Source organism: Miscanthus floridulus, chromosome 12 (genome assembly GCF_019320115.1).
Source record: "Miscanthus floridulus cultivar M001 chromosome 12, ASM1932011v1, whole genome shotgun sequence".
Taxonomy (NCBI): Eukaryota; Viridiplantae; Streptophyta; class Magnoliopsida; order Poales; family Poaceae; genus Miscanthus; species Miscanthus floridulus.
This window is the reverse complement of record NC_089591.1, coordinates 53,058,083-53,072,619: the sequence shown is the minus strand read 5'-3', so window position 1 is coordinate 53,072,619 and position 14,537 is coordinate 53,058,083. Positions and strand designations below refer to the sequence as shown.

At 43.8% G+C, this 14,537-nt stretch overlaps 1 protein-coding gene across 1 annotated transcript; it reads left to right on the top strand.

Annotated features, from left to right (window-relative positions):
• The first annotated feature begins 9,474 nt into the window (after positions 1–9,474).
• On the top strand, positions 9,475–11,066 carry LOC136495885 (cytochrome P450 71A9-like). The gene is made up of 2 exons (XM_066491683.1): positions 9,475–10,369; positions 10,446–11,066. Exons 1-2 carry the CDS (start codon positions 9,491–9,493, stop codon positions 11,064–11,066), a joined length of 1,500 nt encoding a protein of 499 aa, XP_066347780.1. The 5' UTR covers positions 9,475–9,490.
• Positions 11,067–14,537: the final 3,471 nt, after the last annotated feature.

Here is a 14,537-nt window from a genome sequence, read left to right as displayed (position 1 = left end):
GGGATTTTAATTCTTTTTATGCAGACCGAGAAGTGGAGGCACCTATTGCTTACAGCTCCAGGCCTTCTACACGTGGAAGGTTTCTGAAAAGAGCTTTAGATGGAATAGAGATCATAAAAAATCTAAAACCTGACACTGATTTTATTCTACCTATGGTTTGGTTCTGAACCTTTCTTTTCTTTCACATTCCTATGTGTAGATTCGTAACTCACTTTAAGTAAAAATATTGTGTGCCTATGTAGCTCAGGTTCCCATTTCAATTTAGTTCTTGACATATTGATCATGTGAGGCAGCAGTTGTCCCTGTCCGTTGATTTACGGATTTAACGAACATGACTGAAATTACAAAGGCCATTTGGATTTCTTTTACATGCAGGCACGCAATCCCTGACCACGGACTCGGTCAAGCATTCCCAACCATATACATCATGTCTCCTCTCTACAAGTTTACAAACTATGGGTCAGCCATCTTTAGATGGTGTGCACAGATGTTTCTTACAAGCTGATTTCTTTTCTGTTTGTGCTTACTAGAGTATGATGAGTTCATGATCACTTTGATAATGAGAACTTGCAGGCCTACAACATAAGTAGTCCTGTGTTTCGTTGCACTAAGGTTGAGGTGGCAAAGATGTATGATAATTTCAGTTGCCATGCACTAAGGTACATATAAATGCTCGATGCATATTTCAGGTTTGCATAGAACAATCATTTGAGAGTCATTTCATCACTGCTACTTATCCTTATTTATTTGCAGTTCGTTGTATCTGTCAGCCTGTGTCCACCAAACCTAAATTTATATGTGACCTTCAGTGCTACTTTGCATGCTTGAGAACTTTCACCTTCGAGCTGCTGTGTATGCACACTGAATAAAAGCATAGTGTACCCGTCTTGCAGGAGCTGTTTTACAAATGCATGAATCAGGCGGTTTAGATATTTAAAAGGTAAGCAGCTACCTTTCTGTTCAAATATATTTTGGGACCTGCTCCAACTACCCGTTTCACTTTGTTCACTTTCCAAGTTCTTCACATGATTTCCTAATTTGAAAAGAGAGAGAGCCTCGGCTTCTTTGATCATGGGTTCAAAAATATTGTAAGCCCTTCATGTTAATCCAGATCCTTTCACAGCTGCTCTTTTCAGGGACTGCATGTTTCGGCACTAACATATATTTCTTTACCTCCTTTTCTTGCACAAGTTCTTTCATTATGATCTGTAAACCAACAAGTGCAATACTTCTGTTTCAGAGTGTTAGGCTTGCACCAGGTGTATATGATGACGGACACCATAAATATATACTAATATTGTCTTTGTCAATAATTTTGATTACAGGAGGATATCATTTGCATATCATTTTTGTTCATTAATTGATCCCAGATATCAACATCAACCTACGACAGCTAAAACTGAATTCTTATCCTATACAAAAATATGATGATCATAACTACTCTCTACAGTTACTCGGAACTAACTAAATCTTCTTACTTTTTCTAATCATCCTTATTTTGTAATGTACAATGGTCCTGAATTTGAATCCACTTTCCTGGAATAATTCATATTATTAAATCAGGACGGTACTGACTACTGTAAATTATTACCGTACTACTTCTGTTGAATGTTGAGATGAAAACTTGTCTTTGGTTTTGTTGTTTGGAACTAGACTCCTATTGCTCACAAAGAAATGCCTACGTCACTCTGTTGCTAGTTTTCATTTATTTCCCGTCTCAACTCTAACTAATAGCTAATTGCAGTAAGGGTCTGTTTGGGTCTCTTTTTCTAAATTTTGAAAGCTCTAAAAACTTTAGAGCTCTAAAGCGATGGGCTAAAGTTTAGAACTAACTTTACATCTCCTGTTTGGACACTTTAGCTCTAAAGTTTATAGAGATCTAAAGTTTAGAGGGGTGTATATAAACATGCCCTAATTCTTATAGGAGTTTGGTAGGTTTTTTATTGTTTAGGGTCCTTATTGTTTATTTTTCTCTGGTTGCTTTGCTCTGTTTTAGGTCGTTTATCGTTGGCTTGGTGGTTTGTAATTTGTGCTATGAGAGCTCTCTTGCAGCTATGTCATGTAACTCTCTTTTCCTTAATGAAATACGTGCCAAGTCATATTCGTGAAGAAACTTTACTCTGGTTCCTTTAGATCTTGATAACTTAAAGCTAACAAAGTTCTTCCATCTGGAGACAAGCTTCATGGATTAGAGGGTGCCAGACCATAGATTGGTCATAGACATTCTCCCCTAGATAGCCCGTAGGGCTCCTCTAGAGAACCACCGTCCACGTCACTTCCATTTCCGTCCTCTGTCCGATCTTCCAATCGACGGCCAAGATCGCTTGAAGCGGATTCTCGCCTGCAGCCACTTCTCCTGCTTTCTTTTCTCGCTTCTCCCCGGCTTCTTTCGCTTCTCGTTAGAATCCAGAGAATCAAATATATACAGGAGCTTCCGCTTCTCCTTCCTCTCCCTCTCCCTCGCTTTTCTCCCGACGCGGGCACGGGCGACAGCGACGGCCGCGCTGCGGTGGCGGCGGCCGTACTCCTCCTCCTCCCTCCCTCCCTCCCTCTCCTGCCTCTCATCTCCGTTTCTCTCTCCCCTTCCTCTCTCTCTCTCTTTCTCTGCCCCCCCCCCCCCCGATGCGGCAGCGGCCGGCTCGAGGCGGCACGCCGTTCCCTCCCCCACCCTCGCGTGCTCTCCCTTTCTCTCCCGACGACCGCGGCCGCGTCTGCTACAAGGAAACCCTAGGTGCCAGTCTTCATCTCTTCCTCTCTCTCCCTGTACCTCAGGCACGGACCTAGCCCCAGCACGGGTGGCGCGGCCTCCCTCTCCCTCTCCCTATGTCGCGTCGCACCGACCACACCCCCGCGGGCGCCGCGCATCGGTGCGGCCGGCTCTGGTGGTGGGCGCAGCCATGCCCAGGAACTTCAGAAATGCAGCAATGAACTCGAGTATGACAGCAGGCCTTTTCCGGAAAAAAGAAAATGTCTACGGATGAACAAGATGACGTGCTACCTGCAGGTCGTCCTCGTCTCCTTATTTACAGTGTCCTATTTTTGGCTCAACATGGTTTATTTGATTTCATACGTGCTTATACTTATTTGCAGTGTCTCTCATTTTTGGCCGAACATGGTTTATTTGGTGTCATTTTACAGCCTAAGATAATTCCTAAGGTTATGTCATGCCAATTTTATCGTCCCTAGACTTTTTGCTGCTGAAAATTACAGAATGTTGATATTGTGTCAATGCTAACATAGCCATAGATCCAATTCTATTCAAAACTTGCCTATTAGTTCTCAGTTACGAGAGAAAGTTTACTTTTCCTTTCGGTTCCCTGTCGGGCCCATTGGTATTACTGCAGTGTAATTTTGTTTTCGCCACATGATCTATAGAAGGCGATTTTTCTTCGCCGCAAAAAAAAAGTTCTGTTTAGTTGCTAAACAAAATTCAGAATCTGTTGTTTCTCTACACAAAGAAGATGCAAGTACTCTTCCCATAAACTACATACCTTCGCTTATTTGTTACCAGTTTCCTTCTGGAATCCTAACCGTACGTTTGCGTGGTTTTCCACTGCATAGACAGATGCAGTGAAGGCTGCCCGTAAAGAGCTAAGGACGAGCTTAGAGATATTGATGTTTGTTATGTAGCATTTGTTCGTCTTCCTGTTACCACATTCTTCCTCTTATGGTTTATGTACTCTCAGGTATATGATGAGGCTAAAGCTAAGATAGTCATTGATCTGATGGTTGGCTAATAGCAGATTATGAAGGTACCCACGGTGCTACTTCATTGCTTATGAAAATGCTACGATCAGAAATGCACTGCTGATATTAATAGTGTCATAATACCTCAGTGTGCTCATGTCTTCGACTGGTATGCCTCTTGCTCATGCTTCTTTTCCGAAAAATTTGCAATGTTGACGGTGTTAGATTCCTGTCGAGTAGCTCAGCTCGGTGCTCTATTTGGGCGCTCCAATATTTGCGCATTCAGTTCTGCTGTGTCATTGTAGTTCACCTTTTCCTCTACATGTTGAAATGACTGATTTGCAGTCCTTAGTGTTTGCCAAACTGTCCTCTGATCCTTTTCCTTCTTATTTATGCCTATGAAAAACAGCCTCTTGGGGTGACGTGCACCAGCTCCCCTACTGCGGTGAACCTTGTGATTGCAGAGGGAGATTGGTTATGATCTGATGTTCTCAGCGTTTTCCACTTGCTATTATCCCCTCTTAAGCCTGTGATGAAAAGTCCATATCCATTGCTCAATGATATGATCTGATGTTCGTTCGCTTGTGAGGTACTGGGCATGGCTGTTATTTCTATCATGCAGTTTATGAGGGTAAGCCAGTTGTCAGCGTGCCTTGAAGCTCCAAGTTGATGAAGAGATGATGATTGCTATGCTTCTGAGGCCTTCAAAAAACCTATCTTCGTTCAAAAAAGATCCTTAGCTTCGTCATTGCTACTGTCGTTGTTACTTTACAGGTTTGTTGTGACGAAGCGATCCACCTCTACGATCAAAAGATTCACTATGGTAAATATAATGTTGCCAAAGGGCTCCAGGAGCTTATCACCCTATACGGAGTGACTTCGCATCTTCTTTGCCTATGTTTTGATTCATGTCTATTGTGCTGCCGCAACCATCTCCTCGTCAATATATACATAGTGGCTGAATGGCTGCTCCATTTTTTTTAACTCCTGTGTTGTGTTTCAGTGCTTTACTGTTCCACTTCAGAGCAGCAGGAGCCTATTATCAGTTCACAATAACTTGCTTTGCTCAACTGAAATAGATACTATTTTGGTTTTTAATCTGAATTGTTTCACAACAACTAGGTCATGTGTTTTTCAGTTGTTCGGTTTCAGACTTACAACAGGAGTCAGGTATGGCAGCGTGCTGATGTTTTACAAATTGAGTACCTGCTTCTTCAAGGCCAAGCCTAATAAAGTAGGGGTTAGCTCACAGGAAAATAAAACCCAACTTAAACACGTTAAGGTTTCAGTTCCTTATATGAAACAAACCAGTGGTTAGATCCATTTTGCTAGCAGCTATAAATGTGCTATCCAAACATGGCAGCCATTATCTTATACAGCTAATTTTGCCTACAATGAAAAATTATGTATGCTGCTTTTTGTAAGGGCTCATGATAGTTAATAATCCATGATGCCTGGCCATATTAAACAAAATCTAAACCTTCTCTCCTTTCATGTTGATTTCCTACCTATACCAGCTTACTAGACTTTACATGCTTTTTTTATGAATAGGCAAGTGTTGTTGGTACATATAACAATGATGACTCTACTCTTTAAGGTCAGTTTTATCCCTAACCCCTCTCCCCCTTCGATTTATGTATAATAGCAATGCTAATTTTTCTTCTCCTCATGCTTACTACGATATACTGCTAGCCTTTTCAAAACATAAAATGGAGATGATGTTAAGGTCATTGCAAGCTACCTGCGGGCTGTCTACCAACACAAAAAAAAAGTTAGATGAGGTAATATTCATCGCCGCGTATTTCCTCTTTACACCTATGTGCTTCTTTATTTTTTTTTTCACCGCCATTAGTATGCTACAGTTTTCTCTATGATTTCAGATTATCCTTTATGGCCTTACTTCAAACCTTACGCTCTGTTGCCAAATATATGTCACCCTATGCCCAGTTGCCTGTGTTTGCCGCCTTACTGCGCCAAAAAATATGCTGTTTTAGATTTGCACTGAACAGGGTACGTTGTTGCAAGAAATTTTTTTATGCTGTCGTGCCAAAAAATAATAGTACTTCATGAACTTGTTGCCCTGTTATTTCTGTTCGTTACAATGAATTTTTCTATCCTTAGCTGCCGTCATCTATTATTGCAGACATACAAATAGTTCTTCATAACCTTTGTTGCATGCCGTTGTCAGCTTCCGTGTGTTTCAATCATACATGAGGTTCCTGATGATGGTGCCTATTTGTATGGAATTGAGGTTGAGTTGCCTATATTATTCGAGCGAGACATACTACGCTGGCTCTGTTTTGGTTGTACTCACTGATAAATTGTTTGGTCGCTTATGAAGAGTACATTATTTTCTCTCTTCTTTGTGTTTGTTGCAGACCATGTGTTCGCATCTCAGTTTTGTCTGATGCAGCCTCATCTTTCAGCTATGTTGTAGTTGGTGTTTATATAACTGTTATTGTCCTTGTTTTGGCGGTGTTTTGTTGCTTATTCCGAAAAATTTCTGAGTTGTACATAATATAACCTAGGCCTGGGCTTAGCAAAGTAAAAAAGTGATCTCTTCACTTTAATTGGCCTTTTTATATCCATACAGATGCCTCTTTCAACAATATTTTTGTTAGATGAAATTGCTTTCCTATTCAACAGTAGCCTTAGCTGAACTTTTCTACAGATTTCACCTACAAGGTTGCTATTTAGTTCGTTAACGATTTTTGGTAGTCTCAGCGCGCTGTGTTTGCTTCAGAAATAAGGTCCACCTCCTATGCTGACAGTTCATCAGCTTTATTCTTCCGGAAAAAAGGTTAGCTTACCTGACAACAAAATATGAACATCCTTGACATCATTAGTGGCGCTCCTTGGAATTTGAGTTCTACTGTGATCTATTCCTAGGCTCATCTATTGGGATCATGTCTCATAATGTATTTTTTAGCTTTTGCTTTAGCGCACCCTTGTTTTCATTACTAAGAACCAGGTTATTTTCCTTCAGAACACGGGCTACACAGACAGATGCAGGTAACAACCATCGAAAAGCCTTATATTAGTGGTCCTGTCGCTTTAGGTGGAAAACATAAAATCATTTAAGCCACAAATCCATAATTTCTGTGTGAGCTTTCCCCTGTATGTCTTATTTATTTTTGACCGAACATTTCACGCCATATTTTCTAAGAATGCCTCCATGTTTTGTACTTTTCATACATTATTGATTCTGTTGTTGTGACACCAATTGGCGCTTGATCCAATACTTTTCTCTTGTAGCAAAACAAAAATTGCCTTTAGCCTTTGCCTAAACATGCATGATCTAATACTGCATCTGATCTCTTTACAGATATCCAATGCCTTCAACAAATAGCAAGAAGAAAGCAAATAATTATTGGGCATGCCATCTGAAGAACGGCAAAACAATGCCTACCCCATGTTGCAGGGGACGAGAAAAGTACTAAGCTTATTCACCCTTTTTCATCAAATTTGTGACATTGCTACAACTCCTCATAGGCCTTTCCTTTTAGGTAACAAATAGGATTAGTTAACACTTCTTTAAATTTGACTGTATATGACTGTACTTAATGATCGTTACTCTGTACATCAGCTGAGTAGCGACATAAAGGACCAAAAGGTTGTTGTTGTCAGCCGTTTGTAGACTCCTCTTATAATGTGTATTGCGTTCCCACATCTATGTTACACATGTAATCTACTCATAGTTGAATCCCGTGCTTGTGACATGATACTATTCCCTCCATGGCATATTATATTTTTTTTGGGCTTTTCTAGGTAATTTTTTTTTGGCTGTGCATCTAGATTACCTCATAAATTAACCATTGCAAGATTACCAAAGACGCATGTGTCTACACGCTCGAGGGCGTGCGGTTTCTACTAGTGTTTTTTCAACTTCTCTGCTGCAATTGTAGCACGGTCGGTCTCAAGCATTATTGGAGTACGAGATCGTTGTTGCAGGTGACGATTTCATCGGCAGGCGGTCAATTTATGGCCATTATCTATAAGGGGAGGGGTGCTCCTGCACACTCCCAACAAGGACAGTTACTCTGAATCATTGATCTTATCGTCAATTGTCACAGATTGGAGGTGATGAATCTGCATCATATGTTGTACCTGCCGACGACGCAACTGCTCGTATTCTTTCATCGGTTCAGATGAGTTTTACATTGGTCTGAGATGTTGGATCTTGCGGCATGTCTAATGTTTTAGGGTTGGTCGTTGGATTCGGCATAAGGATTGCACTTTGGCTCTAGCATTTAACAAGTCTTTGTTCATCTAGAGCATCGGTTGTATCGAGTAAAGCCATGGGAGAAGAAGATGATGGAAGAATCTAGATAGAATATTACGTATCTTTTATTTTAGAATTTTTTTCTTGTGTAACATGGAAATGTACTGTATCAAGTCTTAATATAATCCCTCCTCTTAAAAAAAATAAATATAATGGATGCTTACATTACGAATCATGATCTCCCATTGATCCGAGAGTAGACGATAGGCTGGACCCCCCCACCACACCACACACAAATATGATTCATATCAATACAAGAACCCTCTCTTGAACTGCAACATCCGTCCATAAAAAAATGTAATTCTCTAGTTTTGAGGAGTCAAACAGTCTAAATTTTGACTAAATTTATATAAAAAGTATATTTTCATACAAAATAGGTATCATTAGGTTAGTCATAAAATATACTTTCATAATAAATTTATTTAGAAACATAAATGCTAACAATATTTACTATAAATTTAGTCAAATTTGAGCCCAATTGATCGACACTGATACTATAATTGCATTTTTTTTGTGGATAAAGGGAGTATTATATATACGAGCTGGCGCTGTGTTTAATTTTTTGCTATCATGCAATAAAGGTACAGCATGATAAACACTGACAAATCATATGGCATAGCACGTTACATGTGCGACCATCCTTATCCATGCCTAATAATAGAATGTCGTAGATTCTAGGTCTACACTGACATCATCCGGACTGGCCTGATCCAACACATTATTCCATGTGATCGGAGAGGCCTTCAAGATGCATTCTCATAGTTTTGTTTTTGAACGAAGGGGTGTATACTATACTGTGCACCATTATTTATTAATATATAAAATTCAGGCCCGCATATATGATGCCAGTTGTGTGATTAGCGAGGGCTGAGGACTGGATGCAATTAGAGAACGACAAACCTTGTAGGCCTTTTCTTCTTGCTAGCTCTTTTCGAGTTTGGACCCCTAGGACTCCATTCTCGCTGCCGTAGGGAAGAACCGTGACCATGACTACTCCAGGCGGCTAAGCGATACTACTATTTTAGTGATCAAAGTCTGCGTTTAGAGTTTAGAGCATCTCGAGCAGTTCTCTGGTACCTCCTATATCCCTGTAAAACTGTCATATTAAGGATACTATGTTTTTTTCTTACTCCAATAGTTCTATAATATCTTCTTCTTTTTTGTGGGCACCAATATTTTTCTTATCTCCGCTTAAAGAAAGGGAAAGTTACAACTCCCTTAATACCATAAGACCATCTCAACTACCACTTTTTAGTCATATTTTCACTTGCACTCCTGTGGGACCCACCATTTATACAGATATTGGGGAAGATATATTGAGGTACTGCTGCAGTATCTCTTCCATTAAATCTAAAAGTGATATTAGGCTACCCTAATACTATCTTATTGAAGGAGTTGTATTGAGAAATTGCTGGAGAATAATCCACGACCCTACTGTTGTTACGAGAATACTTATAGCGCTTCGGGGAAATAGCTGGTGGTGAACAATTACCACGGGCAACTGAGCGCCACTACCCACCAATGCTCATGGATACGCTCCAAGCTCTTGAGCTCTTTGCAGGCGTCGTGCTCGTCCTCGTTACCGTCCTCCTGTTCAGGCACCTACGGCCTGATGCGCCGCGCACCAGCTCGCCTTCTCCCCCACGTTCAAGAGGGCTCCCTCTCATCGGCAACCTCCACCAGCTCGGGCGGCTCCCGCACGCCTCACTAGCCGCGCTGGCCGCCAAGCACGCGGCGCCGCTCATGCTGCTCCGCCTCGGCTCCGTGCCGACGCTCGTCGTCTCCACCGCCGACGCGGCGCGCGCCTTGTCTGGGCGGCCGGTGCAGTGCGCGCCTACCAGGCCCTCCTACGGCCTGCAGGACATCACCTTCTCTGCCCCGGACAGCCCGCTGTGGCGCGCCGCGCGCCGCGCGTGCCTGTCGGAGCTCCTTGGCGCCCCGCGCGTGCGCGGGTTCCGCGACGCCCGGGAGGCCGAGGCTGCCGCGCTCATCGCCGACATAGCGGACGCGTTGTCGACAGCCGGTTCTCCGGCCGTGAACTTGAGCGAGAAGCTCTTCTCGACGAGCAACAGGATCGTGATGCGCGTCGCCTTCGGCGACTACGGCGAGGAGACTACTACGGCCGTGCTGGAGGAGTCGCAGAAGCATTTCGGCGCTTTCTTCGTGTCTGACTACGTGCCGTGTCTCGGGTGGGTGGATGCGCTCCGCGACCTCCGGAGCGGGTTGGAGCGATACTTCCATGAGCTCGACGCGTTCTACGAGAGGCTCATCCACGACCACCTAAGCAAGCAAGCGAGCTCCAAGGAAGAGGACTTGGTTGACGTGCTCCTCCGTCTGCACCAGGATCCAGCTCACCGGAGCACATTCGGCAATCGTGGAGCAGTCAAAGCCATCTTGATGGTACGTGCTTGTAGTTGAACGTTCCTCGATGTCGGGCGTACTATGCGCTGTCTGAAACGTTCGTTTCCGCTTGCAGGATATCTTCCTCGCCGGAACAGAAACATCGGCGGCGGCGCTGGAATGGACGATGACGGAGCTAATCAAGCACCCAGACATCCTCAGCAAGGCGCAGAGCGAAGTCCGCAGCGCCGTGGATGCCAAAGACATGGTCCGGGAAGCGGACCTCCCGCGGCTCCAGTACGTCAAGTCAGTCAGGGAGTCCCTGCGGCTGCACCCACCCGCGCCGCTACTGGTGCCCCGCGAGACCACCGAGGCATGCACGGTGCGCGACCACGAGATACCCGTCGGGACGCGGGTGATCGTCAACGCGAAGGCCATTGGCACGGACCCTGACGCGTGGGGGCCCGACGCGGCGCGCTTCGTGTCAGAGCGGCACCTGGCCGAGGGCGTCGACCTCAGCGACCACAAGCCGTGGCACGACGGCTTCGCGCTCGTGCCGTTCGGGATGGGCCGGAGGAACTGCCCCGGCGTGCACTTCGCGACGGCCGTCGTCGAGCTGCTGCTGGCCAATCTGCTCTTCTGCTTCGACTGGCGTGCACCGCTCGGCGAGGTGGATGTGGAGGAGAAGCCGGGGCTCACAGTGTCCAGGAACAATCCTCTCGTGCCTGTACCCAAGGTTTTCATTTTCGAAAATTAAAATTTATCCGGAATCACAGATAAAGAGGATAAACAGGATATATCGGACCAAATTTAAATAAAATTTAATTTGAATTTAAGTAAATTTAAATAAATTTAAACAAAATTTGTACGAAAAAAATAGATATTTTCTTATCGGCACCTACGGATAAAAAGGATATATCAGAAATATCAAGATATTTCGGCCGAAAAAGGAAACCATGCCTGTACCTGAAAGGAGATGCGTGAAGTGAATAGTGATGCGTTGGGACCTACAAGACGAGGACGCTTTCATCACTTCTCCAAATCTTATGCTTCGCCACTCCAAAGAGTGAGAATGTGAGATTCGTATTTCCTCATAGTGATGTTTATCCTCCAATTTTACTCTCTGGGTGTGCATTGAACAAAGAGTCAAATTGGAGGACCTAGATGATATATTTTGGGGAAATATTAGCGCACGGACGTCCGATGGGGATGATTTCCTTCGAACACCCACCCGCACGCCTGACAAGCCTGTCCCGATGCTTGACCCGCCCCCATCCCCGTCCGTTCGCCACGCCCCCGTCCCGTCGTGCCCCTGACCGCGGGCCCCCCAGCGTGCCACATGCCACGTCCGCTGCCCACCAGCTCGCCGCACCCCATTCCCCGACGCTCCCTGACTCTCCGAACAGCAGGAAACATGTGCAACATGAAACACTTAAATGCAACATACGTCTGAAACAGATAAAACATCTAGAATATACACTTACAACGCATGTGTGAAAACATGCAACATCCAGATAGAACACTTGCAACTTGCAACATGAAAACACTTGTTGCAACAGAAGACTGAAACAAATGAAACATTTTAGAACATACTATTGCAACATATGTGTGAAAATATATGCAACATTCAGATCAAAACACTTGCAACGTACGTCTGGAAACAGATGAAACAATTTGAACAAACGCTTGCAACATGCCTCTAAAACACTTGCAACATGTGCAACACCCCTTTAATCTATTTTTGCAACATCTATATAAAACAATTGCAACATACATTTGCAACATAGGGAGAGAGAGAGGCCTGAGCCGGTCAATTTCGGCCGACAAGGTGGGAGCTGACGGCGAGCGGCTGCGCGTGAGCACCACCCACCACCAGCACCAGCGGCGCGCTCGAGCACCACCAGCACCGAGCTTGGCTCAGCGAAGACAGTGGGGGATAGGGGGCAGAGAGCGCCATGGCCGTCGGGGTGGGGGGAGCTCGGTCGCCAGGGTGAGAGAGGGCGCCGCCGGGGTAGGGTGGGCGCCACGTCGGGTGGGGGAGAGCCACAGACTCCCCTGCAACATCGCCGTGCCACCTCCATGGATCTCGCTCGTGCTCCATGAATCTCGCCGGGGGTAGGGGAGAGGGCCGTCGGATCTGTGGGCATTGGGGGCTCCCTATGAGGACGTCGTGGTAGGGGAGGACGTGAGGCGTTGGTGTGCTACGGCAGGGGATGAGGAGCACAGAAGAGGTAAGCATGGGGAGGAGGAAGCGAAAGGATAAGTTTTTTTAATATACATGCGGGCAGGAGCAAGTGGCGGGGGGAGGGGGTTTGAAAAGGTCGTCTGACGTTTCTGCGGTCCATCGAACGCACGACACGTAGCATTTTCATATATTTTGAGATATTAGAGATCCAAAACAAGTTTAAGGCCATCAAAACATTTACTATATATATTTATTATATTAATACATGGTGGATAAACATGATTTACTAAATCCAATACATTAATACATGGTGGACAAACATGTTTGTATCACTATCCATTATTAGAAAACTAGTATTACCTGTGTTCCACATTGTAGATCGTTTTGCCTTTTTCTACATGCGTAGTTTTTATTATATATCTAGATGTAATATATATCTAGTTGCCTAGTAAAATACATATACCTAGAAAAAAACTAAAATAACTTACACTTTGGAATGAAGGAAATACATCGGATTGTGGTTCTATATAGGCTTGTAATTTTAAAATACTTAAGTATTACAAGTTTATGTATAAGTTTAGGGTTCACAACTAACCAAAATTAATTATTTTTCTTTGTCTCACCTTCAACACTGGACTTTAGTACGAGTAATTTTTAGGTCGCCGTTCTGGATCCGACAGTGGTCCATGCAGCATAGAGAGGAAGAGCGGTCGTTGTTTAAGAAGGGGTGTAGCAGCTCGGAGACTTTGATTTTTGGCCATCTTCGCGAAGTTTGGTTGGAAGTTTAGGAATCAGATTGAGTTTTAGTTCTTTTCCTTGGGTGTTGCACTCACTAGTTGGGCTGAACCGTATTTTTTTCTTGAGTGTGCAAGAGCCATGGATGGGGTCGCTGCTCGCCCACCACCACTGCTAGGGCTTGGCTTGGGTACCATGAAACATAGTACCTCATCTCGTGTGGTATGGTTGTAAGAGGTGGTACGTGTGAGGTCAGAGGTCGTGGGTTTGAAAGCCGTGGCTGCACTTGTGTGAAGCAAACTGAAAGTTAAACTTGTCTTTACAATCGATGGTATAGTATATGTTTTGAAAGTCGGTTCTAAAAATCATTTATAGCTGTGAGCAAAAATCGTTTCTGTCATAATGTTGAAAAGGTCAACTTCGAGCGGTCTTATCTTCTTCCTTGAGGTCATAATAGGTGTGGTGGTGGTGGTATGAGCTCAGTACAACTCCTCTTGCCATATTAAAAAAATCTTATTTTTTACAACCTCTAAATAATTTTTAAAAAGTCTAAAAAATATTTTTAGAGACGGTTATTTTAAGATAACCGTCTTTGAAAATTAATTTTTAGAAAACAGTTTTAAAACCATTTCTAAAAATTGATGGTATAGTAACAGTTCTAAAAGCCAGCTAAAAATTATTTCTGACAACGAGTAAAAGATCATTTCTGCCATAGTAGCGAGAAGGTCGACTTTGAGTGTTTTAGTTTGGTTGGATCGAGCGGTCTTGAGATTATAGTAGGTTTGGTTGTGGAGGTGCTCTAACAAAAGTAGGATGCATTTTGCATGTATTCATAAATATATGTATATACATGTATATAAATGTATGTGTTTTTATTGCGCTTTAAAAAGAAGAGTATCTCTATTATTATTTTTAAACCCACTCCCTAAATTCTCGTTTGGAGTGAGCCATTCTAATAAAAGTTGCTCTTTATATTTCTCTATCCTTCAACGCATTCTCTGTATCTTGTTTGACATTTTGGAGAGTTAGCTCTGCTCTATATACCTTTGGGAGAAAAAAAACTGAGAATAGACGTGTTGGGCGCCGGGATCTCGGGCACTGTGATCTGTGAAACTAGGGGGCCCGGGGACGATTCTGCTGGGGAAATGCCATTTGAGCAATCCACCAACACTCGTAGAAAGGCCGCGTGCCCGCAGATGCAAACCGTGCCACCGCTGCCGTGGCGGCCCAGGCCAACTCACCGTTTTTTTTAAGAGAACTCACCGGATTTGAGTGGGCAGTGCAGGCTGCCACCACTGCGCTGCTGTG

Coding starts and splice junctions, on each gene's coding strand:
- LOC136495885 (XM_066491683.1), top strand. CDS start 9,491: ATGCTCATGGATACGCTCCAAGCTCTTGAGCTCTTTGCAGGCGTCGTG. Junction 10,370..10,445: donor CAGTCAAAGCCATCTTGATG/GTACGTGCTTGT, acceptor TTCCGCTTGCAG/GATATCTTCCTCGCCGGAAC.